The 25,842-nt window shown below is 32.4% G+C and overlaps 4 protein-coding genes across 7 annotated transcripts; 2 read left to right on the forward strand and 2 right to left on the reverse strand.

The window, feature by feature from the left end:
* Positions 1-2,680: 2,680 nt before the first annotated feature.
* LOC110669160 (NADH dehydrogenase [ubiquinone] iron-sulfur protein 8, mitochondrial) lies at positions 2,681-6,541 on the reverse strand. Its single transcript, XM_021830665.2, has 8 exons — positions 6,362-6,541; positions 5,216-5,294; positions 4,645-4,698; positions 4,267-4,358; positions 4,071-4,184; positions 3,297-3,364; positions 3,058-3,169; positions 2,681-2,957 (listed from the first exon to the last, which is right to left on the reverse strand). The coding sequence occupies exons 1-8, from the start codon at positions 6,413-6,415 to the stop codon at positions 2,862-2,864; spliced, it is 669 nt and encodes a 222-aa protein (XP_021686357.1). The 5' UTR covers positions 6,416-6,541; the 3' UTR covers positions 2,681-2,861.
* A 50-nt stretch (positions 6,542-6,591) lies between these two features.
* On the forward strand, positions 6,592-9,370 carry LOC110669161 (protein NONRESPONDING TO OXYLIPINS 2, mitochondrial). 2 transcript variants are annotated; one of them, XM_021830667.2, is made up of 3 exons: positions 6,592-6,875; positions 7,132-7,250; positions 8,940-9,370. In XM_021830667.2, the coding sequence occupies exons 1-3, from the start codon at positions 6,727-6,729 to the stop codon at positions 8,957-8,959; spliced, it is 288 nt and encodes a 95-aa protein (XP_021686359.1). In that variant the 5' UTR covers positions 6,592-6,726; the 3' UTR covers positions 8,960-9,370. The 2 variants fall into 2 exon arrangements, with proteins under 2 accessions (XP_021686359.1, XP_021686358.1); XM_021830666.2 differs by lacking the exon at positions 8,940-9,370 and adding an exon at positions 7,761-8,117 and having other exon boundaries at positions 6,611-6,875.
* Positions 9,371-15,088: 5,718 nt separating this feature from the next.
* Positions 15,089-18,733, forward strand: LOC110669148 (uncharacterized protein At1g01500). 3 transcript variants are annotated; one of them, XM_021830651.2, is made up of 3 exons: positions 15,089-15,748; positions 16,787-17,598; positions 18,164-18,733. In XM_021830651.2, exons 2-3 carry the CDS (start codon positions 16,891-16,893, stop codon positions 18,389-18,391), a joined length of 936 nt encoding a protein of 311 aa, XP_021686343.2. In that variant the 5' UTR covers positions 15,089-15,748; positions 16,787-16,890; the 3' UTR covers positions 18,392-18,733. The 3 variants fall into 3 exon arrangements, with proteins under 3 accessions (XP_021686343.2, XP_021686345.2, XP_021686344.2); XM_021830653.2 differs by lacking the exon at positions 15,089-15,748 and adding an exon at positions 15,789-15,921; XM_021830652.2 differs by lacking the exon at positions 15,089-15,748 and adding an exon at positions 15,883-16,024.
* A 368-nt stretch (positions 18,734-19,101) lies between these two features.
* LOC110669146 (BTB/POZ domain-containing protein At1g63850) lies at positions 19,102-22,313 on the reverse strand. The gene is made up of 2 exons (XM_058141226.1): positions 20,969-22,313; positions 19,102-19,687 (listed from the first exon to the last, which is right to left on the reverse strand). Exons 1-2 carry the CDS (start codon positions 22,217-22,219, stop codon positions 19,412-19,414), a joined length of 1,527 nt encoding a protein of 508 aa, XP_057997209.1. The 5' UTR covers positions 22,220-22,313; the 3' UTR covers positions 19,102-19,411.
* Positions 22,314-25,842: the final 3,529 nt, after the last annotated feature.

Genomic DNA, 25,842 nt, shown 5'->3' on the forward strand with positions numbered 1-25,842 from the left:
TTCCTCAATTCATGTAAACACATGCCAATCAATTTGTTCATAATAATTACTCATCAATATCACTAATAAACACAAATAATTTTCTCAAAGCCATCAAACCACAATTCATATAATGGTTGCTGAAATTTAGTAATTTTCTATCCCTATGAATTTCTTTTAATTTCATATCAATCTAACTTAATTTAGCAAGGTTGTCATGCTTAGAAAAGAAATAGAAATAAATTAGTACACTAACCTCTTTAACCAATTTCTTAGCTTGTTAAAACTTTGAATTTTCTTCACTTTATGACAATCAAAATGTTCCTCTTGATATGGGGATTAATTTTTGTGAAGGGTGTTTAGGGTTTTATAGGAAGAAATGGGGAGAAATCAAGTTAGGAAAAAGTAAAAATGGTGGGAGCTTGGGATGGTGATGGATTGGCCATGGGAGAAGAAAAAGAAGAAGATGGCTCTTTTTTAGTTAATTTTGTCTTATATAGTCTTCTTTTATTTTTCTTCTTATCCCTTAATGATAATTTGTTATCATTTTATTGGTTAGGATTTTTAATTAATGTCATTTTATGACATCATAATAGCTTATGTTATAATTATATTTAATTTTATTTTCTTTCATTTATTTTCTTTTTCCTTTCCATTTCTATACATAATTCATGATTTTAATTTATTTTAGGTATTTTAATCTCTCTCGTTTTAATTGACACTTAGATCAAAATTCAATTCTATGGTTGAAATGACCAAAATGCCCTTCATTAAATTTATCGGGTTATTTTTGTCTGTACCGATAAATAAATTTTCCTAGATTTTCTTTGACATTTTTAATGTCATTTATACCTCGTTAACCTTTAAATTAAGTCCCGAAAATTATCTCTCGGGATTCCTCACGTGTCTAGGATCGATAACTGTTTTTATCGATACTTTCCCGTACGGTCACCCATCGCTGTGACCTTGGCTCGTTTAACCGAGTTGCACTTCATTTTTTTTCCTTTTCTTTAATTTTAGTTAGTCTATGTTCAGTCAATTTATGTTTCCTCACTCTAGTTGAGTATAGTTCCAGACATTTAAACTGTTCGAACATAAAATTAGTCTTAAGAACAGTAGGATGCACGAACTACCTAAAATGAGGGCATTACAAATTTAGTTTTTCAAAATATTTTTTTATTTTAAATTAAAATTTTTTTCAACAAAACAAAATTCTTGAATATATTTAAAATAACAGGTTTTCAACAGATTATCTTAAATACAAATTTATTATTTTTAAACTTGAAAAATCTTTTATTATCATACAAAAGTTTTCAAATATAGAATGTGTTTGATTTAACTTATGGGTCAGTTAAATATACAGAAGAAAAGTCATTAGAAAATTAGTATTTGATTTAATTTATAAATTAAAAATTTTACTTAAAATAAATTAAAAATTATAAGTAATTATTTATTTATAACTTGTTTAATTATTTTGAAATTACTATTTAAATAAGTAAAAGACTATATTATCCTCATTTTAACAACTATAATGCTTAATTAATTATCATTTTTAATAATTTTAATTAATTAAATTATTTTAAATATTTTTTAACTAAACACTTAGACTATTTAAAAGTTATTTTTAAGTAATTTTACTAAATAATTAAATTACTTATTTTTAATTTAACTTATAAGTTTAAAAATATAATTTAAATTAAAATTAAACGTCTTTTAACCAAATACTTAGATCATTTAAAAGTTATTTTTAAATAATTTTATTAAATAATTAAAGTACATATTTTTAATTTAACTTATAAATTAAAAAATATATTTTAAATTAAAAGTAAAAAAGTGAATAACCAAACTAAACATCCTCATTGTGTTATAGAATTTACTAAAAAAAACCTTCAATTTGGAGATATATACACTACATGGCTAATCTCTAAATTAAACAAAATTAATTAGAATTAAGTTATTTTCAATTATTCATTAAGTCACAATATAAAAAAAAAATATTATCTTAATTTACAATTCATTTTAAATTAAAATGTTTATTTATTTAGAAAATTAATTTTATTCATTTATTTTTGAAATCAATATTTAAATTAAAAAAAAAAAACAACTTACATGGATTCAATTTTAAACTGAATTATTGGAGTCGAAATGAAAGTTTAAGCCAATTTCGAATAAAATAATTCATATTGAGTAAAAATTTACCATCATTGTTCGTTTAGTCAGCTTATGTTTCTATTTTTTTTAATTTTTATTTTTATTGAAAAGAATATACAATAATAATAAAAAAAAATAGTTAGTCAACCAATCTTTTTATTTTGGTATTTATTCTTGTTAACTTTATATCTCAAATTTCAAGCCACTGGGAATCCACACCTATTTCCCAGTTAGTATAGTATCTTATTCATAACTCCATTAAATCAAAAACAACATACAGATTATTCCTAAAGAATAAAGAACAAGCCACGTATTCCCCAATCCCTGTCTCAGTCCACTTTTTCATATCACTATTATTTCGATAATCATTGTGTTCTTTTTTTATTTTAATCATAATATTGATGATAAAAAATTAAAAAACAGTTTCCAGAAAAATTCTCACCGGCTCAAGTTTGCAGAGGACCAAACTCAACGACCAACAATCAGGTCCAAACAGGATTGCAGCTACATGTGCATTATCATCAAGCTAAAAATTCTACAAACTGAAACATTGATGCTTGTAATTGTAGTTCTTTATCCATCACTTTTCAGTGTTAAAATGTAGCAGCAACAGCAAATTCAACAAAAAACATACCCGAACCGCAAAAATTTTTAATACAAAGTATTCAAGACCCATGTAAAGATCTTTTATTTTCATATGAAAAGTTTTAGTGTCAACTGGCAAGAAAACATCAACGATAGAGACTCTCAGATCTCAGGTTCTCTGCAATTTCAGTTTCCCATCGGTCCCCATTGTCAAGTAGCTTCTCCTTGTCATACAGAAGCTCCTGCAACATATGTAAATTTTAAGAAAGGTGATTCCTCTCTAGCAAGTAAATGGTTCATTAACAGTAAAAGTAGGCCAATCATAAAAGAAATGCTAACAACCTCATGAGTCTCTGTTGCAAATTCAAAGTTGGGCCCCTCAACAATTGCATCAACGGGGCAGGCCTCTTGGCAAAATCCACAATAGATGCATTTGGTCATATCAATATCATACCTGCAGAATCAAGACCAATGCACGTGAGGGGAAGAAAAAAAAAAGTGTGTGAGTCATGGGGTTGGGGGAAGGGGGACAGAAGAGGAATGAAGTGGAGAGAGAGATTAAGCGCAACTAAACTCCTCACCTAGTTGTCCTACGGCTTCCATCCTCACGTTCCTCAGCCTCTATTGTTATCGCTTGTGCAGGACATATCTGAGAAACAACCAAGCCTCATGAGAAAACCATCACTGAAGGCAATACATAATGAAAGATGATTGCAGTCCACATATATCTAGATTGTACAAAAGCAAAAGACAATAGTTTCTAACTGAAAGATGAGGGGTATCTTGAAATGCCACAATAACACAAATATACAACTTTGACACAAATTAAAATAACCAGATAATTTCGTTATTGGTCAGTATTGCCCCATTAGAATCAGCACTCATCATAGGATGCAGCAGCCCATGGAGTTTCACTACCTTGAACAATTTAAAATAAAAATAAAAATAAAAACTGTAATATGTTTGAGCCACATACACCTAGAAATGCAAAAGAGGAGAACAGAAAACACAATGTGCACAAAGGTTTACTGCTCAACAATAGCAGCATTCGCAGAAAAATTCAGACATGCAGGGATTGTACAAAATCTAAATTAGGCAATTGTCTGTAAATGTTTTATGGTTGGTCCTAATATTAGCCAAACAAAAACAATAATAAGAATGATCAATTTAATGAAATTTGTGGTGATTCAACATAATTTCACTTCGCATGAACTCTGGCAAATTTGATAAAGTCCAATCTAGTAACTGATTGAAATGTGAACTGATGGAACAAATAGCACTTTGCATATTTTACTTTTGGAAATGTTTGTCAGAATACACATATCTCATTTAGATTAAGTGCAACAAAATCTTACAGCTTCACAGAGTTTGCAGGCAATGCAACGTTCCTCTCCAGTTGGATATCGTCGGAGGGCATGCTCACCACGAAACCGGGGGCTCAAAGGACCCTTCTCAAATGGATAATTGATCTGCACAACAGAAGATATTTTTAATATCACAACGCACCAAAATCATGCCCACATAATCCAGATAGCAATTAGGAAGACTTACAGTCACTTTTTTTTCAAAGAAATACTTGAGCGTTAACATCAAACCGCGAACCATTTCAGTGAGAAATAGCGTGTTTATGCTTCTTTCAAAAACTGCAAGTACTCAATAGTATCAGGAACTACTCATCAATTGGCAGAAGAAATGAATATATATAAACCTATGTAAAGTTCTTTCTGCAACTTTTTTGTTATTTACACTAAAATCCCAATTAAATTCAAAAGGCCCAACCAACCAACCTGAGCCAAAAAAAAAAAGTAGGCGGGGTTTTGTATTTGTTTTTCATTTCAATATAATTAGGTTTATTTGAATTTTAAATTGAACTGACAGATGCACATCTCCATCTATATATACCTTCAAGAAAAATGTGTTACCACTCACCAGAACTCCAATCCTTGGAAATCTCCTTTGCAAGCTGCTCTCTTTCTTCATCATCTGTAGTTAGCAAACAAGAAGAAAATACATGAGCCATAAATAAATGAATATTAGCATGAATATGACAGTCCAGGAAAAAGCAAATTCACATCAAAGATAGTGGCATTTCCAGTGGTTGCTATTAATATTTGCAAACATTTTGCTTCAGGCTAGTCTTTGAAGAAGATTATTCCAAAATCATATTCAATCCATGCCCTTCTCTGTTAAAGCTGATAACTGTATAGAGCTTCATATGCCTATCATATAACAACAACATGGCTCTTAATTTTTTAACTTTAGCTGGCCTATCAAAGAGATATTATATGGCTATCCACTTGATATGATTTATATTCTTAGCAACTTTAGTACAACCTTCCATAATTTTTTTTCCCTAAAAATGTCCACGCAATGTGCCCCCTATCCCCAACAAAAAAATAAATTTAAAAAAAAGCGCCAGCCTCACTAGAGAGAGAGAGAGAGAGAGAGAGAGAGACATTCATAGCTGAAAAATGTAGAAACTGAATGGAGTAAAGAAAACCTTTCTTGGTGGAATATAAGTGTGCACCAGATCGTAGCGCATATTGGTGTGAGCCCTGCAATGTTTGTCCGGATACAGCCTAAACAAACAGCGTGGAAATATATTAACATTAAGCCAATAACAAAGGACGAGAAAAGGCAATCCACAAAGCATTATGAAAAGTGCCAATTGTAGACAAAAGGGCTAGAACAACAATATTATCCTTATTTTTTATGATGAACTACAACAGTGGCAAAAAAATCAGTTTCCGCAATTGCAATATGCAGGCTACTAACATATTTAGCTTCATAAAGGAAACATGAAAAAGGTCAAACTTAAAAGTTATACCAGTAACGTTAACAAAATCAAAACAGTTATTCCAGCACATACCCATCTTTTCAGAAAACATAACCCAGCAAGAGAACAAAGAAAAATATTTCACCATGCCATCACCCAACACTCTTTCATTACCCACACAATTTCATTATAGCTTTACGCATTTTTTTTCCAAACTACAGGTTTTAGAAAATGACACATAAGAAGTACACCATTTACTTGAAGCAAGAAAGCATCCACTGTTACTATGAAACCTAAAACATCTTATTACAACCAAACAAATTAAAAACAGAAATCAAGCAAAAGGACTTCATTTCTAATATCTATGAAACAAAAGTACATCACCAATGAGATTTTCTAATGCTAGATGTAACAAGAAAAGATCCAGTGTATTTAACCAAGTGCATGTCCACTTCAGCACATTGTAGAATCAAAAATTCATTCTTATAACCCTAAAAAACCTTCAACCAAAATCACTTGGTGCCAACCACTAAAAACTCAAACGCAAAGGTATTCAATAAAAAGTCATGAGATTCTCTTACAAGATGAGAGGAATTAAAATTCAAATCAGTAAATTCATTTGCAATCGCAAACGATTCAAATCTACCTCGTAATCCAAAACAGTACAAAACACATCATATAAATGCGGAAATGAAATTAAACAGGAAAAATGTCAAAGGAAAAGGAATATTGACCTCGAGTTGCAGATAGTAACAAGCTAAGAATGAAATTTATATGGATTCCACCTTTTCCTACATTTTCTCGGAAACTACACAAAAAGAAGAAGGGAAGCAAGAAGTTCATAGAAAGCTAGGGCTAAAGAGTTCTCACAAGCTGACGAGCGCGAAGGGCAGAGAGAGACTTTCGAGCTAAGATCGCAGCCATTGGTGTGGTGCTGACAGCAGCGGAGACGACTGGGGATTCTTCCTCTTCTTCGCTTGCGATTCGAAGGGAAACGACCGAAAGTCCGAAACCACCTGACAATTTGGGGAATTTTCTTTTTATTTTTTTTTAATAACAAGTTGGTGTCCGATTGTTTAATGATGCGTAAAACGATGTGTTTTACATACAACGACGCCGTTGAAACAACTTAAAAGTTAAAAATATTCTCGTCTCCTGGGTTAAAAGTGTAGGGTTTAAGCAGCGTTTCCCTGCCGCTCTGTCGATCGGAGATCCTTGTCCTCTGGGCACAGAAAATGGCCTCGTTTTGTAGATCAGCTATAGTGGCAGGCACAAGGTCCATGGCGTCTCGGTCCAGAAACCTATCCCAGAAAACCCTAAGGGCAAAATCTATTTCCTCTCCTTTCTCTTCGCCATCAACACGAGTTGTCTCCAATCCTTCAAGGTACAATTCCCCACGAAAATCTCTTTCAAATCCTATCTGTATTGCTTAATTTTTAAATCGAATCTAGTTTAAAAGAGAAATTAACTTCATTAAGAGCATGTGTGGCACTGTTGTTGCTAATAGCAACGATTAGCTAATTTTTTAGAAGTAATACTCTTTGCTAATTATGTAATGCAATGCTTGAAGTTCTACTTTTGTGATCGATTTTCACTTCTAAAATCGACTGTAATTGCGTTTTATTTCGTTTGTTTTGCAGGGTTCTATCGGTTTTTGGGAGTTTGGAGTCGTTTATGCCGCTTCATAGTGCTATTGCCAATGCTCGGCTCAAATCCAGCATTGCTGTTGATTCCTCCTGCTGGAGCTGGCTTTCTCAAGGTGATTTTATTTTGTAACTAGGGTTTTTCTTGCTCAATAATTTATTCTTCATTTTACTTGTTTTAATTGTTTCAGTAGCATTATGAACTCAATTATATTTCTCGCGCGGTCTCTTGCTTTTGTGTCTAATGTGCAATAGATATTGGAAAATTTGTGGTCATTTGTTTTGTTTCCCAATATGCAATGGATCTGTTAAGCTGTTTGTTTCTTCTTGTTCATGCTAGTGGGGTTTGTCGATGAACACAATAAATATTCGACTGTTACTAGTAGTGGTAATATTTTTGGAAGTGAAAACTAAATGTTATAAACATAACAACAAATAAATTCAAAAAATAGCTTACTTTCTGTGGCATTTATTAATCTTTTTCCATGCTCATCTTTTCCTGAAATGGGAATGAATTACTTGTTTTATGTTTGATTAAGTTCTTGCATTTTTTTATTTCATTTACTAGTACTACTCATCTGCAATTTTGGTAGCCTCTGACTTATTTCTTCTACTACATGCAATAGGGCTTGCAACACCATTGTGACAGCCTACCGGATCCATGTTGGATGATAAAGGAAATCAGATCCTTTTTAAGTCTTGAATTCAGTTTTTGTAACATGCAGCATATGCAAACTTGTTTGAGCAAATGCTGTTATTTGCCTTTTCTCTCTTATTTTTTTTCATTCCCCCAATCCCATTATATGCTTGGAAATTTGACAATGGTTGTTTGTGGCTTTATGGGTTGTTGGAGCTATAATGGCCTTTTCTATTTACCATTTTGTGGGATGTTAAGAAGTAGTTCTGAAACATAATTTACTAAAGTGTAGAATGATCATTGACATTTTAGATGCAATAAAAACCATAAGCTGTCCCTCAAACAAGATGATCTTGATTGTATCTTTCTTTTTTCTTGGTCATCATGGTTTACTGCTGAGATTAAACATTTTTGAAGAGTGAAGATAGAAGACTTGTGAAATTAGAATAGTTGAACTTGTGCAAATAGTAGATTTTAAAACTGACACTTCTTTGCTGGTGGAGTAGATAATTTAGGCTTGTGCTTGAACTTTGAATCCTAATGCTGATTATAGGGTCAGCATACAAATGAAGAGTCAATGGATATGAAAGTTCCATTCCTAAATGCTTTTAGATTTATTCAAACATTTTGCTTCTTTTTAGCCCATCAACTCAATCCCTTGGAGACATTGTTGTGAAATTCAGCACAGGAACAAATGTCCTACTTGCATCATTTCTTGTGCACATTTTGGTCCTTTATTTTGCAAGATTTTCCTTGGTGGGAAAGTCATCAGGTGCCATGTAAGTTTGCTCCTCTGTGAAATTTAAGTTCTATATCCAAGTGCTTTGTTTGATGTTGTTGATGGCATAAAACCCATGGATGATGGGATTTAGGAACTAGAAATAAGTAGGAAGCTCATAGGACTCTTGAAAACATTGTTGGGATAATCAGATGAAAGTAGACAACTAGACATTCAGGGCAGCTTTGATGACTTTGGTTCCTGTGCTGCTGTGTTCTTACCGCATTTCCCTTCAGTACTTGCCTGGTTAACTTGTTTTCTCCCGTGTTTCACCTTCCTTTCTAAACATGTTTTAAGCTTCATGTTACTTGACCAAATTTCATTCTATTATTAGTTAAATTTTCTCCAGTTACTGATTTTCTTCCATTCTTTTTCATTGGCATTTCCTAGATTTTGCAGTTCCTCGGTGACAAAGATTTTGATCATTTCAAACAAAGTTGGCTTGCTTTTGAGCATTCTTTTTTCCGCCCTCTGTTGGTGCTTTCACCTCTCTACCAATTCATCTCCACCAATGACTATTTGCTTGGCTTAAGTCATCACTTGGCTGGGATCATTTGTTAGAATGGGTTGTAGACATTGTATCCTACCTTTTTCTCGAGGTGGAAAACCTTTTCTTTACAATTTAGCATTCTTCTACTTATAATCTGTTGATGCCAGTTGTTTTGTTGGCTCAGTTTTTATTTGCTGAAGTTAATAGGTTTGATTGATTCTCAAAGAGGCCTATAAAAGATACTAGAATATGTAGGATATGTACAGATTGAGACAGTATTGGTAAAGCTGAAGCATGCATCAACTGTTTGCTTCCAAATTGGTTTGAGTGAGCCCTGGCAATTGAATTCTCTAACAGCATCACTTTGTTAATAGAACCACGGTCCTCTTGTTGGCTGTCAGGTCCTTGCTGCCAATTCATTTGGAACTGAATGATTGTCTTGTTTCTAAGAAACATCAGCCTGTTTTGTGCTTTCAGCAGGCTTGATGGAAGCAGATAAGTAGTTACTGAATCTGATGCAGGGCCATGCTTTCCTTTTTTTTTTTTCAACTAATGGTTACTATCAATTGAAAAGAGATGTGATATTTACCATGAAACTTGGGACTTCCAGGATTTAGTGACAAGGGGGTGGTAGTTACTTTTAACCTTTTCCATTCATTATCAAAGTTGCTGAAGGAACCATGATAGCAAGCAGGGGTTGAGGCCAAGGATTGTATGCTATGATCCCTAAAATGGTTTGTAGCTGAATTGGAGAGGATAACTTTATGACAAAAGGTTTTTCAGCTGCCCTTTCTCTTCATTTGTAAATATTTCCAAGATTCATGGATGAACCCCAACAAACCCCCCGTCCCCACTCCCCCCCCCCCCCAACCAAACCGAAAAAAAAAAAAGGAAGAAGACATGGGAAAAAGCCATATAGTGGGTGTTGGGATGTTTTCTAGTGACTATTTGAGAGAATGAGAGAGTATAGAAAAAAAATAATAATAATAAAAAAAAAAAGAGAAAGCTGCTTGCCTTGAGATATTGATATGTATTTGTTGGGGTATGGCAAGTATATTGATGTTATGATTTTGCCCTTTAATTTAAAACTTTTAAGTTTGGATAAAAAAAAAATAGAACGTTAAATGGAAATATACTTTCTCTTCAGAGTTAGTCTTGAGTTTGAGTTTAAACTAATTATACCAATATGCGCGTAATTTTATTTTGTCTCGCTGGCACTGTTATTGTAGGAATTTGATGGCCGGCAGAATTGTTTCTATTTTTCTGATGTGTAAAATCAGCCTCCAAAATTTAGAGAACTTGTAATCCTAGATCATGAATTCCAAAATTGTCTATTTCAAGTCCTAACAAGTTTTCTACTCAACCTTTTCCATAATGAGTCCTCCTTGTGTAACCCCGCAAGTGAACTGCGTAGCCTGTGCAAATCTCTATCTTTAAGGGGGAAAAGGAAAATCTCTTGTGCCTCCAGAACCTTAGAATATTTTTTCGTGTTATTCAAGTCAAAAACAGTTAGGTGCACTGATTAAGGGAATGGAGCAGTTTGATGAGTTGAATGGGATTGTAATTCAGTTAAAATAAGAAAAAAAGTTGAATGGAATTGTAATGAATGGTTATTTTGATAATACATAGGTCGGGCTTACACCTGAGTTTTATAAAATAAAATATTTTATAGTATTCTAAACTTTTAATATGGCTCATAGCATATCTTAATTTTTATAAAATAAAATTAAAATATTTTTAAAATTTATAAATTAAATAATGTGAATTTCATTTATGCTTACATAATAATTTATTAATTAAAATTATTGATAAAGTTTAGAAGTGAATATATATATATATATATAACCTATTAAATCATCCCACTGACATGCATACGGCATTCCATAAAACAATATTAATATTATGTGTCACGATCTAATCTATGAGCCGATCAGCATTAAGACTTGGGCCAGCATAAAGCCCCGAGGCCCGTAATAAGTCTTATTGTTCTCTAATCCATAATCAAAGCCCAAAAACTTAGGCCCAACATGTAAATAAAATAAAATATTTTTATTCGGGTCAACCCAACCCGATAACCATAAAAAACTGGAGTAAGAGGAGCCTCGCTCAACCCTGTTACCACCACTTACGAATTGTTTAAATACCACACAAATCTTCATTTATTAATCTCAAAATTTTAAATTAACACGATTTCTAATAAGGTTCACACTATTACTAACACATGCGGAGTTATAGATTTCAAATTTTGAAAATTAATAAAACAATTAAATAACCGACGTTAAACCTGTAAGGAAGAAAGCAGGTTGCTCTGTAAAATAACTCCTCCTGTAGCTTGGAAAAATAGGTGAACAGGAGTGAGTGTTTGACTCAGAGAGTAAAATATTAATTTTAACCATAATCTCTATAGCTAATGCACCATGTAGAGTGAAATGCAATATCGTCAATGTTTTTACATCATAACAGCAAAAAGGTAATTTGGAGCACTCACACACCCAATAATATCAAATAATACATATATGGGAGCTGATCCCCTATACAGTTCTCTTAATCCAACCTGTGCCAGCGAAGAACTCAGCTCGGACTTCCACTTAATAAATCAAATCGAGGTCTCAGTGAAGAACTCAAGCCGTGTCTACCCCGAAGGACCGGGTCCCAGCGAAGATCTCAAGCCGTGTCTACCCATCCTGTCCATAGCCAACACTACACCACACGTATGCCAACTCACGTACACTGCTTCAAATTATCACAACAACATCCATGGCACTTTAATAATTATGGATGCAACATAAAACGTGCCTAGTGTTTAACTACATAAATACATTTTTATAAGTGATGTATGGGCATGCTTGAACATATAATAATATCGAAATTACAATTAAAATTAATATTTTACTCACAGTACACCGATGATTATTGTGGCTATTGGATGCAGGAAAATAGCTGACATCGATTACCTAATAATTAAATTATAATTTATTAGTATTAAGTCAAAATAAAACTCTAAAGAGGCAACAAACAGCCTAATTTATATCGAAAATCTAGTAGAATTTCCCCTATACCTAGGACCTACCCAACCTGTAAAAGACTTCAAAATACACTTCTATATTTGCCAATCACACAATCACAACTCAAACATATCACAAGGCCCCTCCTGGGCCCACCCCAAACAGTAAACAATCACAATTCAAAAAAATTACAATTTAGGCCCTATAATTAGCCCTCTTGCAAAAACTATCCAAACGAGCTCTAAAAATTCTAAAATTTTACCCCGCGGTCCTTAATAATATTATAAGACTATTGCAAAAGGAATTATAATTTTTCGATCATCCACGAATGTTTTATGAATTTTATTCTAAATCAATATTAGCCGAAAAATGAGCAACTTGGAGTTCAGATTTACCTATGTCAATTCTGACACCTGGAACGCATTCAGAACGTCTGAAAATGCTAGGATTGACTGTAATATTGACCATGTTACGAGATCGCCAGGCGGCGTGGATCAGCAACGCATCCTAGCGCCGGTGAGCTATCCTGGATCCGATTGCACATAAATTAAGTCCAAATTATGCTAATAATTATCATAAAATTTATTTTTAAACTTTGGGAATCGAAAAAGTTCGAAAATCTCATCAAGCGATCTGGATCATTCGATTATCGCATTTTTCAAATGGTGTTCGATCGGAGCGGGACCAGTTCTATCTCGAAGATTCCATCGGTTGCTTCGGATTTTCGATCCAACGGTCGGATATCCGAAAAAGTGGCTGGAAAGCCACTGACGTAGCTTTCTCTCTCCTCTTTCTCTCTCTTCGTTTCTTGCCGAAAAACTCCATTAAAACCGGCGAGTCTTGGTCGGACGAGGAAGCCAATGCTGCCAGAAGCTCGCTGCCGGCGTCCCTTGTCTTCCCATCTTCGGAGATGGCCGGAAACGGCTTTGGATGGTCATCGCCGTCGCTCTCTCTCTCTCTTCGGTTCTCATCACCGCAGCCATCTTCCGTCGCCATTTCCCGTCCCTGGTGGTCGCCCGGTCACGCTGAAGCCGCTAGGGTGGTCACCGGCAGCCAGTCCCTTGTCGGCAAGAAGAAAATGGAAGGGAGGAGGAGAGTCTGGAAGAAAGAGAAGGAGAGTTGGGAGGGGGGGGGGGTGTCTGCTGCGTTTTTAAATTTATGGGTTTTTTTTTTCTTTTAATTACATTATTAGTCCCTCAATTTTTTAGGGGTTTACAATTAGGTCCAAAATAATTTTTATTATGTTAAAATTTAATAAAATTCTAAAAATGATAAAAATAAATATAGTCTAGAAAAATTTAATTATTTTATTCTCATTTACTAAATTAACTTTAATTAATTTATTAATTATTACTTTATTATTATTATTATTTTTAAATTTTTGGGTTGTTAGATTATGCACAAACAAATTTTGTAAAATATTATAAAACCAAGAAGAAATATCATATGTATTATTAATATAATTAAATATTTATAAAGATAAAGCATGCGAAATTCATGTTTGTTATTAAAACAACTGTAGATATGATTAAAAAATGTAAAATATTTTCATATTTCTGTTTTTTCATAAAAGATAATAGATTTATGGTAAAAAAAAAAAAATAGTTTCTATTATTTGATATAATATTAAAAATCAGTTAGAGTCTCTTAAAATGAAAAGTCAATTTTTTCTTTTTTTTATCAATAAATTATGTTTCTTTAATTTAATTTTTTTAAATACATCAAATATTAAAAAATAAAAAATATATTTTTCAAAAAATATTTTCCTTCAAATAAACAGTAGCTAAACCTTAAACTTGCGTGGTTAGGTTTGTTAGGTATTATTGCATTAGTTCAGACTTTTTACTATGTGTTTCTTCAAAATTTAAATTTGCATTCCATTTCATTAATTATTGAAGAAAAGCTTCCACTAACTGCAAATATTTAAATTTATCAGCTTGTACAAGCTTGGCATCCGCTTGTCTACACGTGTCAAGTATATTAGAAATATTAGAAAAAACACAAAATAATGTTTATTCCTTCGTACTTTCAACTTTTTTTTTGCAGTTATTTTTTTTTTTAAAAATAAAATATATTTAAATAAAAATTAGTGATGGAATGAATCGTCTTTAAATTTATAGTAATTTTAACAGAATTTTTATTTTTATATAATTTAAATTATATAAATTATAGTTGATATGAAATTTTGAAATATCAGTTCATTGACATATGAGTGTATTTTAATTTTTTCACTTCATACTCATGCATATCGATTCATTTTCAACTTTTTAACTTTTTTGTTAAAGATAAAATATATGAACACGCGAACTAGTAATATATTGAACTATCATTAAAATTATGATAATTTTAATAAAATTTTTATTTTTATAATGCACACTCATACATATTCGATAAATCGAACTGACGTGAGATCAAAAAAACTTGGCAGTTATTTTTAACTTAGTATATGTTATATAATTTAATTTTTATAGTATAGTAAAAATTATAGTATAATTTTTTTATTAAAAGATAAATTGATTTTAAGTTATATTTTTCTTATTAATAAAATAATTATTGACATTAAATGTGATATAACGTGCCAACATTTTATCTAGATTCTTTCGGTATATTATATTTGAGCCATATAAAGAGTTAAAATTACACTTTTTAGTATGGTGATAAACATTAAATTTTGTAATAATTTTTTATTAAAATTTATTAGATTAAAAAATGTAATAGTTTAATGTATTTTTTTAATAATTTAATTCCTTTAATTTTTAACATTCATAATAATTTATTTTTTTACAATTTATCATTAACTAATTATGAGTTTTAATAAATAATTATTCTATTAATAAAAATATTACTGAAAGATTAACCGAAACTAAATTATAAAATACCTTTAAAAGTATAAAGTAAAGTGAATTTATATTTGGAGTTTTAAATTCATTCAACATTAGCTTATAGAATATGTAAAAAATATAAAATAAAATAAATTTATGATTATTAAGAAAAAAATTTGTCTATATTGGTTTTTGGACAGAACAATCCAGATTTCTCCTGTTCTTCAAGCATCATCAAGTGCAGGAGTCAGGTTAAGATGGTGATAAACCAACTCAATTCCTTATTCTTATCACGACACCAGAGGGGAAGAGCGGCTGTTAAAAATCTCTTGCAGTCATAGATTCACAAATCTGATATATATAAAATATATGAAAAGAAGTATGCACATCCTTTTCAATTACATCGGCCTTGTAAACCTGCACCATTTCTTCTCTGATAAGATCTCAATAATGTCAAATTCAGAGAGACCCCACTTCTCCAATATAAATTATAGCCTTGAAAAACTCCTGTAAAGTGCAAACTATTACCCATTATTGCATCTTGACTTGTTATTTAAATTTCATCAAATTCTAAATCAAATTAAGGACAACCCAATTTTGTATCTGTAATTTAAGGAACTGGGTTGTTGTTTCTCGCTTTTTTTTTAATATATAAATTGAGGATAACCCAAGTTTGTTTGCAGAATCTGTAGGCTTGGTTGTGCTCTGTTTTTTATTGGCAAGTTAATTATTTGCACGGATAAGATTTTTCTCTGAAAAATCAAAAGCTCTCCTCTGTTTTTTTAATTTTTTGAAGGGGACACAAGCTTTACCAGAGGCCTCAAATTTAATGGTATTGGATTGTGGAAGCCCCAAGGAGACGCACAAAGACTAGGTTCTGTGGTAAGTTTTTATGGGTATAAAATAATGCGATTTTGTTTGTTCTATTTTAGCGATTACACACTTTACAGAGACACGGAGGGAGAGAGAAAAAGACAGAGAGGGCGACAGAAAGAGTTGCCGATACGTATGACACGTATAATTTGTCTTCTATTATGACAATTGTGTTGGAATCCGTAAGAATTTGTTTTTGTTCTTTTTGTTACCTTGGTATCACTAGGATCTAATCTTTTCTGAGTCTGAAAATGGTGCTCGCCTTGGTTACTCTGTTGTAGATGGGTATATTTCTTTGTTATTAATTTTACAATTTTTTTAGATAATGGGTATATTTTTTTTTTCTAAATTAGGATTATGGGTAGGATTTGTTGAGTCTGATAGATGCCTTCTTCCTGCGTAGAACCAGATGGAAACCAGTTCTGGACAGAGACCATTTTTTGCAGTGCTAGATATCAATCATTTTGATTTTTTATAGGTGTATTTTTTATATTCATATTGGGAGGTTCTGCCAGTTTTTGCGTTCCAACGATTGGATATTTATAGTTTTGTGCTTTTGTTCAGTTCGTTTTCTCATCTTCTTATTGCTTTATCATTTTGTTTCTGCTTCAGCTATTATAGTTTTCCTTCTTAATTCTCCCTGTCCTGACCTGTTTGCTGTTTGTTTCTTAGATTTCATCTATGGTTCCTGCCGTTCTGTTCAAGCGCTTGTCTTGGGTTTCATCTATTGAGTAGTTCAACTTAGTTTCTGAAATTTTCAAATGGATTTTGAGTGAGAAACATTTATTTCAAAATTTTCCTTTTGCTGCCCATTTCCATGTAGTTTATTACCTTATTTGATCAATTATTCAAGTAGTGTGATTGATCTGTTTTTCCATGTGGTCTCCTTTGTTCACCTCTATTGCTTAAAGCATTTGGATTGAATCTTTTTCAATCACAATCTCCCTGTCTTATCAGCAGGTTTATTGCTTCTGGTTCTTCAACTTTTGGATGACCAACTTAGATTTCTTGAATTCTTGTCAATTCACTTCATTGATTTGGCTGCAGATTATTATTCTCACATGAGTTTTATCGAAATGGATTTCATCGAGTTAGCAAGCAAGTCAAAGTGGAAGGATTTGAATGAGGAGGAGGAATAAATCTTTTGGGCCATGGAGAATTCCTATGAAACATGTAATGGAAATGGGCTGTTGGATAACGGTCATACAACTACAAGACACACTCCTTATCAACCCAGCATTAAGGTACCAACACCTTGGCTTGATTTAAGAGTGTTCTTTGTTCGTGTTAGCAAATGTGAGATTGATGACTCAACTCCTGAGTTCCTTACAGTAAATCACATTCCATTACACCCCGATATGCTTTTTGAAGTAAATGGTATTAGAATTTCTGTCAACTCTGATGGGCCATCAATCGTTCTTAGGAGGGATAGGTTGGATAAGAAGTCTGAAGAAGCTACATTTGTTAGTACTGATAGTATAAGGATTAATGGGAGTGTGAAGTTTGAGGTTTTTGATAAGGATGTTCTCATGTTATCCGGGGTTCTTGAAATGTGTAATAGTAATGGTCTTATGGGGAAATCAAGAGGCCATGGCCAGAGATGGAGCATGAATTGTGAATCGGATGTAACTGTAGGGACTAGCTTCCTGAAGGCAAAACAATATTTGGGTTCAGATTCAGCTTCACCTACAGTTGAGGTCTATGTTGCAGGATCCTTCTCAGGCACTCCAATTATCTTATCTAAGACTTTGCAGCTCTGTTTCGGTCAGAAGCAAATAAGGAAAGGCATGTTGGATTATATACCAGAATATGAGGCAACTGAAGGCCTGGACTATGTCTCATCCAGAATTCCTTTACAGGTATTTCTTGATTTAGTATTGGAATTGCAAGCAAAACTATCATGCTTATTGTTAAGAATATTTAAAAAATTATCATATATTGTTCCTAAGAGATTAAGATTAAGAGATTGTGTCTGATTGGGACTTGGAATCCTATGAGTGTTAGGACAGTGATCACGGCGACCATCTCAGGATCCTTATCCATATATATATATCGGGCATTGCTACCCGTTACTCATTCACTTGGTACTCGCCCATAAGTATCATTTTGGTAGCTGTAGCATCGCTAGCTAATCCACTAGCTTCTTTTTGCTCGAGCAGTGTCTGCACTATGGATATTAGATACAGGAGAGAGAAACAGAGAGGGAGTCCATATGTTAAGAGAAATACTACATTAAAAATGCACTGTAAGTGGGATGTTGCTGTTTTTGTCCTGTTTTTTTACTATAGAGATGTTTTTATATATAAGCTTCGTTTAGACTTAAGGAACCACAAACTAAAGATCAAGGTCTTATTTGGCTTTCTTAAAAGTTTCATTGTAAAATGTTGCAAGCATTCTGCTTTAATTTTAGTATTAACAATGCAGATGTCAGAATACTCGAATCACAAGCCAGAAAATGAAGAAGACAATCACTTGTACTCAGGAACAGAATATCTAGAAGGTGAAGATGGGGAACTCTCGTGGTTCAATGCTGGTGTTCGAGTAGGTGTTGGCATTGGCCTAAGCATTTGTCTAGGAATTGGGATAGGCGTGGGGTTGCTGGTTCAAACCTGTCAAGGCACCAAACGCAACTTTAGAAGGCGGCTACTATAATTAAAGATTTTCTTGACGCCAGTATGGCATTACACTTTATATTCTCCCACTTATAATGCTAAAGTTGACTCTTGGTGTTTGCAGCAAATTATGATTTGTGAATAATGTCATTATCTAGATGCAGGAATGTGTAACTTTTAGCTATTGCTGGTTAAGCGTCTCATCTGAAATAAAAGGCTACTTCTTTCGAACCAGTGTTTCAACCCTTGATTGAGAGTCTCCCATGAGTTCCATATGTTAGTGTAACATGCTGTTTGCCTTACATCAGTGTTAAGTTCTTTGAATTTGTTTATTGTAGTAAGAAGAGTGGCAATAGCAATGAAATTTTGTTAATGTTGTTAATTCTTTTTTCTTCCTTTTTCCTCCTTCTGCAGCAGTTCCTTGTGATTAAAAATGTCTTAACCCGCAAGGTGGTAAAAAGGAGGACCAGCTACCATTCTCTTAATTCTCTTATTCATGAATGCCTGAAACGCAATTGCTTTCCCTCAAATGCGCTCGGCTAACACTCCAAATTGCTAAAATTTAGGTTCAGCTTCATAAAAACTATTGTCCATTTTGATTCACAGACTTTTTTACCTCCAGAAAGCAACTATGTATGCCTTCGAAGATAGGTTAAGTTTCTTATATCTAAAACCAAGGTCCAATTATCCAGTCCAAAATCAAAACAAGCAAAGCCAATTCAGCAAAAATAAATTTGGGAGCTGTAGGGGGAATAAGAAAAGCTCTAAAAATTGGAATTAACTATGTACATCACATGCTATAGGAAACAGCCGTCCACACGATGGAAGCAACTGCCTTCACTTCAAAAGGCGCTAGTGCCTCCTAAAGGAAAAGGAAAAGATACGCAGAATGAGCATTCAGGTTTGCTCTTGCTGCATACATCGGTTATAATATATACAGGGTAAACTACGCACTAATACAGACAACGGAGTACCATACACAATATCTGAAAATAAATCCAGAATCTCCATTGAGAATCAACAGAAGAGGTCAAAAGTTCACAAAAGATGGTGCATCTTTCTAAAAAAAGTTGCCTCGTGGAGGTCGCATTGCACGGCGGAACCAAGTGTTGAATGCAACGACTAAATGAGGACAATCTTCAACATTTCGAGTTGAGAAGCTGAGGCACTGCTGCAACAACTCTTGTGCATCTGACATAGGCAATGTAGAGATAATTCTTAAGAATGTCTCTTCCAGCTCTACATACAGTGATTTATGACTAGGCGACATTGGTGATACATTGTCTTTGCATACAATCAGAACAGGAAGCCAGTCCTTTACAAGCTTCATCCTTACCTGCAAGGAAAAAACAATTCATTGAAGGGCCAAAATGTCTCGAATGTAGGCCCCAGTAAGCCAAGTTATTCAATGGGGATGTTCTGCATGTAAATGCACTTCTGAATTCTTGTCTTTCAGGTTTCGACAATAGAACCTCCACCACATTGCAAAAGTTAATACACGGCATCATAAAAAGAATGAAGCCAGCTTCACCATTGACATCAAGTATGGAAATTCTCTACTTCTCATGTCATTGCATGATCATAAATACTCTAAATTTTTTTTCACGCATTCCAAGAGTGTACAGTTATAAGCCCAAAATAATGGTTTTAGGCTTCTGAAGCCTAAAAGCTGATAGGATAATTTTATAAGGTTCAGAACATTATTTTCCTTTCTGTTTCAAAGGAAAGTAAAAGAACCGTTTATTTTTACTTTGATACCTTAAGTTTACAGATAAAAATGCATTAGTCCTGCTCCTTTGATGAATAATAGGATCTAACAATTTTCACTTAAATCATGAAGTTCAGATTTAGGAGAGATTATGTTACACAGTAGAACAACTCAAATCATAAGCAAGTCAAAAGATGTTTGCTTCCTTGTTTTGAGGATTTGAAGCAAAAACCACCATATAATTCTTGGATGATTGGCCAGTGATTTCATTAGACTAATAAGTCAAATTGATTTCATTATTTTGCCTAATTAAATGGTTATCTTTTTTAGTTTCTATTCCCCAAATCACTTTAAAGACCAGACCGAACTATAATATTTCATATCAGTTTGGTTTCATTTCTTTACTTAAACCAATCAATATGCCTTGAAAACTTTCCTAATCTGGACTTGGAACACCCTTGTGTAGTCCCAAATTGTTCAGCAAATTCATGAGATCGAAATTCTAAACCACCAACTGTGTACCACAAACCTTTTCCAATCATTATATTAAGCTAAAACTTGCACAAGAAACATTTCCTTGCATTTTGCTCCTTTGTTCCAGAAAGTATTGAAGGATGTAAACCCCATGAATCAAACATTTACATAAACTTATATTTGAACACATGATTAGCTACCCTGCATCAGTAACCTCAACCTTTATGCATGTAATATTATAAGTTAGATGGGAAATTTTCCAATAAAAGGAGGCCATTGTAGTTGTAGATGAAAAGGTTAAGTATGTTTAAACACGAACGAAAGATATACAATATCCTACAAAATTAAAGTATATAATGATCGATCATCATAGAATCAATTTTCGAACAAATATGCAAATAAATAGCAAACTCCATTGCAAAGCGAAGTAGATACCTGTCTAGCAGCCAAAATGGTCCCAGCAGCAACCGCATTGGCAAGTTTAGAAGTGCAGCGAAGCACAACAGCAGGAAGACCCGGGACGATATTCCTCCAGGCATCTTCACGAAACGCGCGCTGCAAATCAGCAGTGAAAGCCGGCTGCTCACTCCACTCCTTCACTGCGCAATCAGCCACCCTCAGCTCAATCATCCTCTCAACCAGCCACAGCAAATGCTTCCCATTGGTCAAGGCTCTGTGCAGGCTAAGCCTCTGTATCGCCTCCGTCTCATTATGGTCCCCTCTAAAATCAGGACTCGAATACTCCTCCAGCGAATCCTTCACAATCTTCAAACTCGCCTCAAAAGCTCTCTCCAAACCCCTCCTCGCCGACTCTCTCGAGGAAAAATCCCTCAACAGCTTCGCTACGAATGCCTTCACAAACGCCATGTGAGGGTGGATATGAATTGCTGATAAGATCAATCCGTGAAGCATTTCCTCGCATGAATCATCCTTCCCAGGCGAAACCCTAGCTAAAAGCTCTTCAGATTCTTCCTCGCGCAAAAAAGGAATCAAGCTAAGCACACGTTTCTCATCCTCTTCGCTCCACGGGACTACTTCGAGGAATTTAACGCATTTCTTCACGCAATCCTCGAATAACAATTCCAAGGCCACCGGTAGAATATCAAGAGCCACGGATGCAGAGTTGATTACGGTGCCGAAATCGTTAGTGTAAAGGAGTTCAAGCACGGTTAGATGAATATCAATGGAGCCTTGAGTAGGCGGGACTCCAAATTTCAAAGACGTCAAATTCTTACAATCGGAAATGGGATTGCTGGATTCAATGGAGGAATTGTTTTGCCAGCGGTAGGATAAGAGGGCGGAGAAATACTTGGCGCGGCAGAGGACTGGGGAATGGAGGTAGATCTGGACGTCGGATTGGCTATCAACGGAGGAAACTGAATCATCAGCGTCGGTGAAGGGAGCCGTTGGGTCCAGAAAAAGGCGAAGGATGACATCAGCTGTGGTGGGATCGTTGAATGAAGTGTCGGCGGCGGTGGTGGAGGCGGATGATGATGATGAGGAGGAGGAAGATGGGAAGAGGGGATGAGAGGATGTGCGGCGGAGCTTCTGGGAGGTTTCTGTAGCGGTTTTGTAGGACAAGGAATCGATAAGTGCGGCGGTGGAGGAAAGTCGGGAAGTGGTGGCAGTAGAGATGTGGCGGTGATGAATCACGCGCTGTCGCTTTTTGGGGTTAGACGGCAACATCTGTTAAAGAGTTGTCCGGATCAACAAGGACGATTTTTCAGGACGAAGATGGATGCCACGGGTAGTTTTAAACAATGTATGCATCGACAGGTGGCTGCGTGTGCTAGGCGAATACTATATTTTGTAAGATTAGCGAATAGGGAAAGCCAATGTGAGAAATGCTAATTTGAGAACGCCCTCACTGTCTTTACCATGGTCTAATAGAAATCACCCTCCATAAGCTTTATTTACCGTCTCAGTCAATTAATATAAGCTTCAAAAATAATATTGGTTTTCAAACAAACAAAAATAATATTTTTTTTTATTTTAAATATATTAATTTTCATATTAAATCGAACAAGGTAACAATTATTTTGTTGTTAAATTAATAATTTTATAATTTTAATTAAAATTTTACGTAATTGATTTTGTGATGCATTAAATGGATATTAGAAATTTAGATTAGTACTATATGCAATTAGAAAATTTTTTGTATTTTTAATTATTCATTAATTAACTAGTGAGTCTAGTCTCCACTGTTGACTGTGGACCGTCAAACTTGAACCAATGGGACGGCAACCACATGGCAAGAATCGTGAGCATGCCACGTCCAAACCTAGCTCTTTGCTGGTATTTTCCTTTTGCTCAGCGAATGTGGATAAGGTTCCACGTTTCCAGAATTGGATCTTTGTCAGCTGAAAATAGATCTAACACAAGCTATAATGCCGGCCCAAGTGGGTATAATTTTTTTTATTATCATAATTTTTATAATATTATTGATAAATGAAATTTTAATGTGTACATCTTAAATAAAATTATTATTTATTGTAAAAATTATTTAATTATTTATATTTCTCTCACATAAAATATATTCATATATATAGTATGTTAGTGTATTATTATTTTGGTATTTTTTTCATTTAGAGATAGATAAATATAATTATTTAATAATTAAAATAAAATATAATTTTATGTTAGATATTAAAAAAAAATCTAAGTATAAATTAGGAAGATTCAACCCAAAAATCTAATAAAGTTTTATAATATTATTGAAATAATAATTTAAAATTAAGTTTTAATATGTGAAATATATTATAATTTTGTTAATCACAATATAAAATTATTTTTAATTTATTAGGAAATATAAAATTCATGTTATCTACATTCATGCATAATTAAAGTAAATTTTATTTGAATTATATGAAAATATTTTAATAATATTATTTTTTATATAAAATAAGTTTAATTATATGAAAAAATAAAAAAGCAAAATAAAAGTTGAAATAAAAAAAAAAAGAAAAATTAATAGGAAAAGAAAAGGCAAGACAAAAAACATTGACTATTGGATAAGTTTCCTTACTATTGTGTATATGTTTGGGTTTGTGAGGTGGATTGGGCTTGGCCCTTACATGTATATTGGAATCTTTATTATGCATTTAGGCTTAGCCCAACATTTTTAGGCTTGCATCCTTCTATATTGGTTTTTAAAAAATGTCTCTAGATTAATAGTCCAATAATAAATTATAGTGTAAAAGATTAAAAAGTGAAATCATGTAGTTTTAGAGGGTGTTTGACAAAATTTATCAAAATTAATGTATAAATATTTATTATTTTTGAGTTAATTTGAATTATTAAGTATTTAAAATTTTAAATAATTATGTGTTTAATTAAAATACTTATAAGTAATTGATAAATAGTTGATGTATTTAGTAAAAATAACTTATAAGTATATTTATTATTAAAATGGTTAAAAATGATATAAATAAAATTTATGATAAAATTTGAAAATTAAATAAATATAATATAGTAAAATATTTAATAAAAATAACTTATAAATATATGATTTATAAACATTAAAATAAAAGTTGTCTTTCAGTTTATTTTTTTAACTTATAAATCTAACAATTATTATAAATAAACTAATCAATTTAGTTTTAAAATTTATTAATTAATTAATTAATAAGTCAAGACAAATATGCCCTTAATATTGAATTTATTTGCATGATTATAAAGTTTTAGGTTGAATCTAATTAGAATAAATCATATAAAAAAAATAAAAGCTCAAAACTGTCCATTATTTAAAAAAAATTTAAAATATAAAAATAAAAAATAATAATTCACTATCATTAATTATTGTATAATTAGAAAATTTTTTATAATTATACTATCCTTTAATAATTTTTTATTTAATATATACACATAAAAGCAATCAGTTGCATACACACCTACTCCAGCCGCTTTATGGCACTAAAGTATGCAAGCATATTCTGTTTCCAGCATTGCAGCAGGGCCCATGCCCATGGAAAAGAATCCAAAACCCCATTAAAATAAAAGGCAAGAGTTAACTTTTCACATTATAAAAAAGATAAATATTTTTCTCTTGGTAATTGATTTAATTATTTAAAATACCAATTTGGCTATATTTTTATCATTTAAAATAAGGGAACAAAAAAAATCTTAATAAATATCTAATTGCTTTAACATAATCCACAAATAATTTCACCTTCAAATCATATTTTGTTGCTTCAATCAAAATCTTGGTAAAAAGTATTTTTTTTAAAAAATAATAATAAAGGTAGAAGGTCATGAGTAATGTGATCCCTCTCTCTCTCTCTATATATATATGTATTAAAGAATTAAAGGGGATAATCCATGTCTATAGAATTACTCTATTTATGAATTCAATTTAAAATAGTTTATATATTTTTTATTTGTACTCACTAATATTTTTGAATTAATTTTTACATGATGACATTAAATTTTCTTTTTAAACGATTTTAAAAGTGTATTTTCTTACAATAATTTAGCGTATTAAAAGTATATAATTATAGAGGACATCTTAATAGAATTGAAGTCTAATTGATAAAGAAAATGAATTTTTATTTTATTAATTAAATTAATTAATTAATTTAATAAATTTATAAATTTATAAAGGCAGCTCTATTTTCACAACTACACTTGCTAAAGCTACGATTAATTTAACTAATAAAAATTATATAAGACTTTTTTTTTTTTGTCGAAGAAAACAAACGCACATATACGGGAGTATACGAGTTACCTTTCTCATAATGAATATTTGTATATTAATTTACTTAGCTTCCCATGTTTATAGCCTATAATTAATTTCTCTTATACCTTATTTAAAATGGGGGGTAATGAAATTTTGTAATTGTTGTGTAATTCCATATGCTGCATGTACTACAGTTAGGTCACTAAATGCTTATTTTGGAATGAAAAAGGACTTTAGAGCACTAGTTTAGATATGCCATACTATTATTTTTCAATTAAATAAACAACCTAAATTAACTAGCTTTTGAACTGTAATATAGTGTCTTTTATTATTGAATTTGAGAGGTTGAAATTATTTTTCTGAATAAAAATATTATTTTAGATGTAAAAAAAAAGAATAATTTGAAAAAAAGTTATTTTGTTATTTTAGCATTCTTATAATTAAAATCTATCGAATTTAATTTTTAATTATTTTTTAATACTCTCTAATTAATATATCTTAAAAAGTAATTTTATCAACAACAGTTTTAACAGTAATGCCAAATAGACTCATAACGTAACAAATTATTGGTATTATAAAATGACTGCTTACACCACAATTTAATTTCAATATTTTTAGATCACAGAAAAATTAA

The sequence above is a fragment of the Hevea brasiliensis genome, chromosome 18 (genome assembly GCF_030052815.1).
Source record: "Hevea brasiliensis isolate MT/VB/25A 57/8 chromosome 18, ASM3005281v1, whole genome shotgun sequence".
In the NCBI taxonomy this organism is placed as follows: domain Eukaryota; kingdom Viridiplantae; phylum Streptophyta; class Magnoliopsida; order Malpighiales; family Euphorbiaceae; genus Hevea; species Hevea brasiliensis.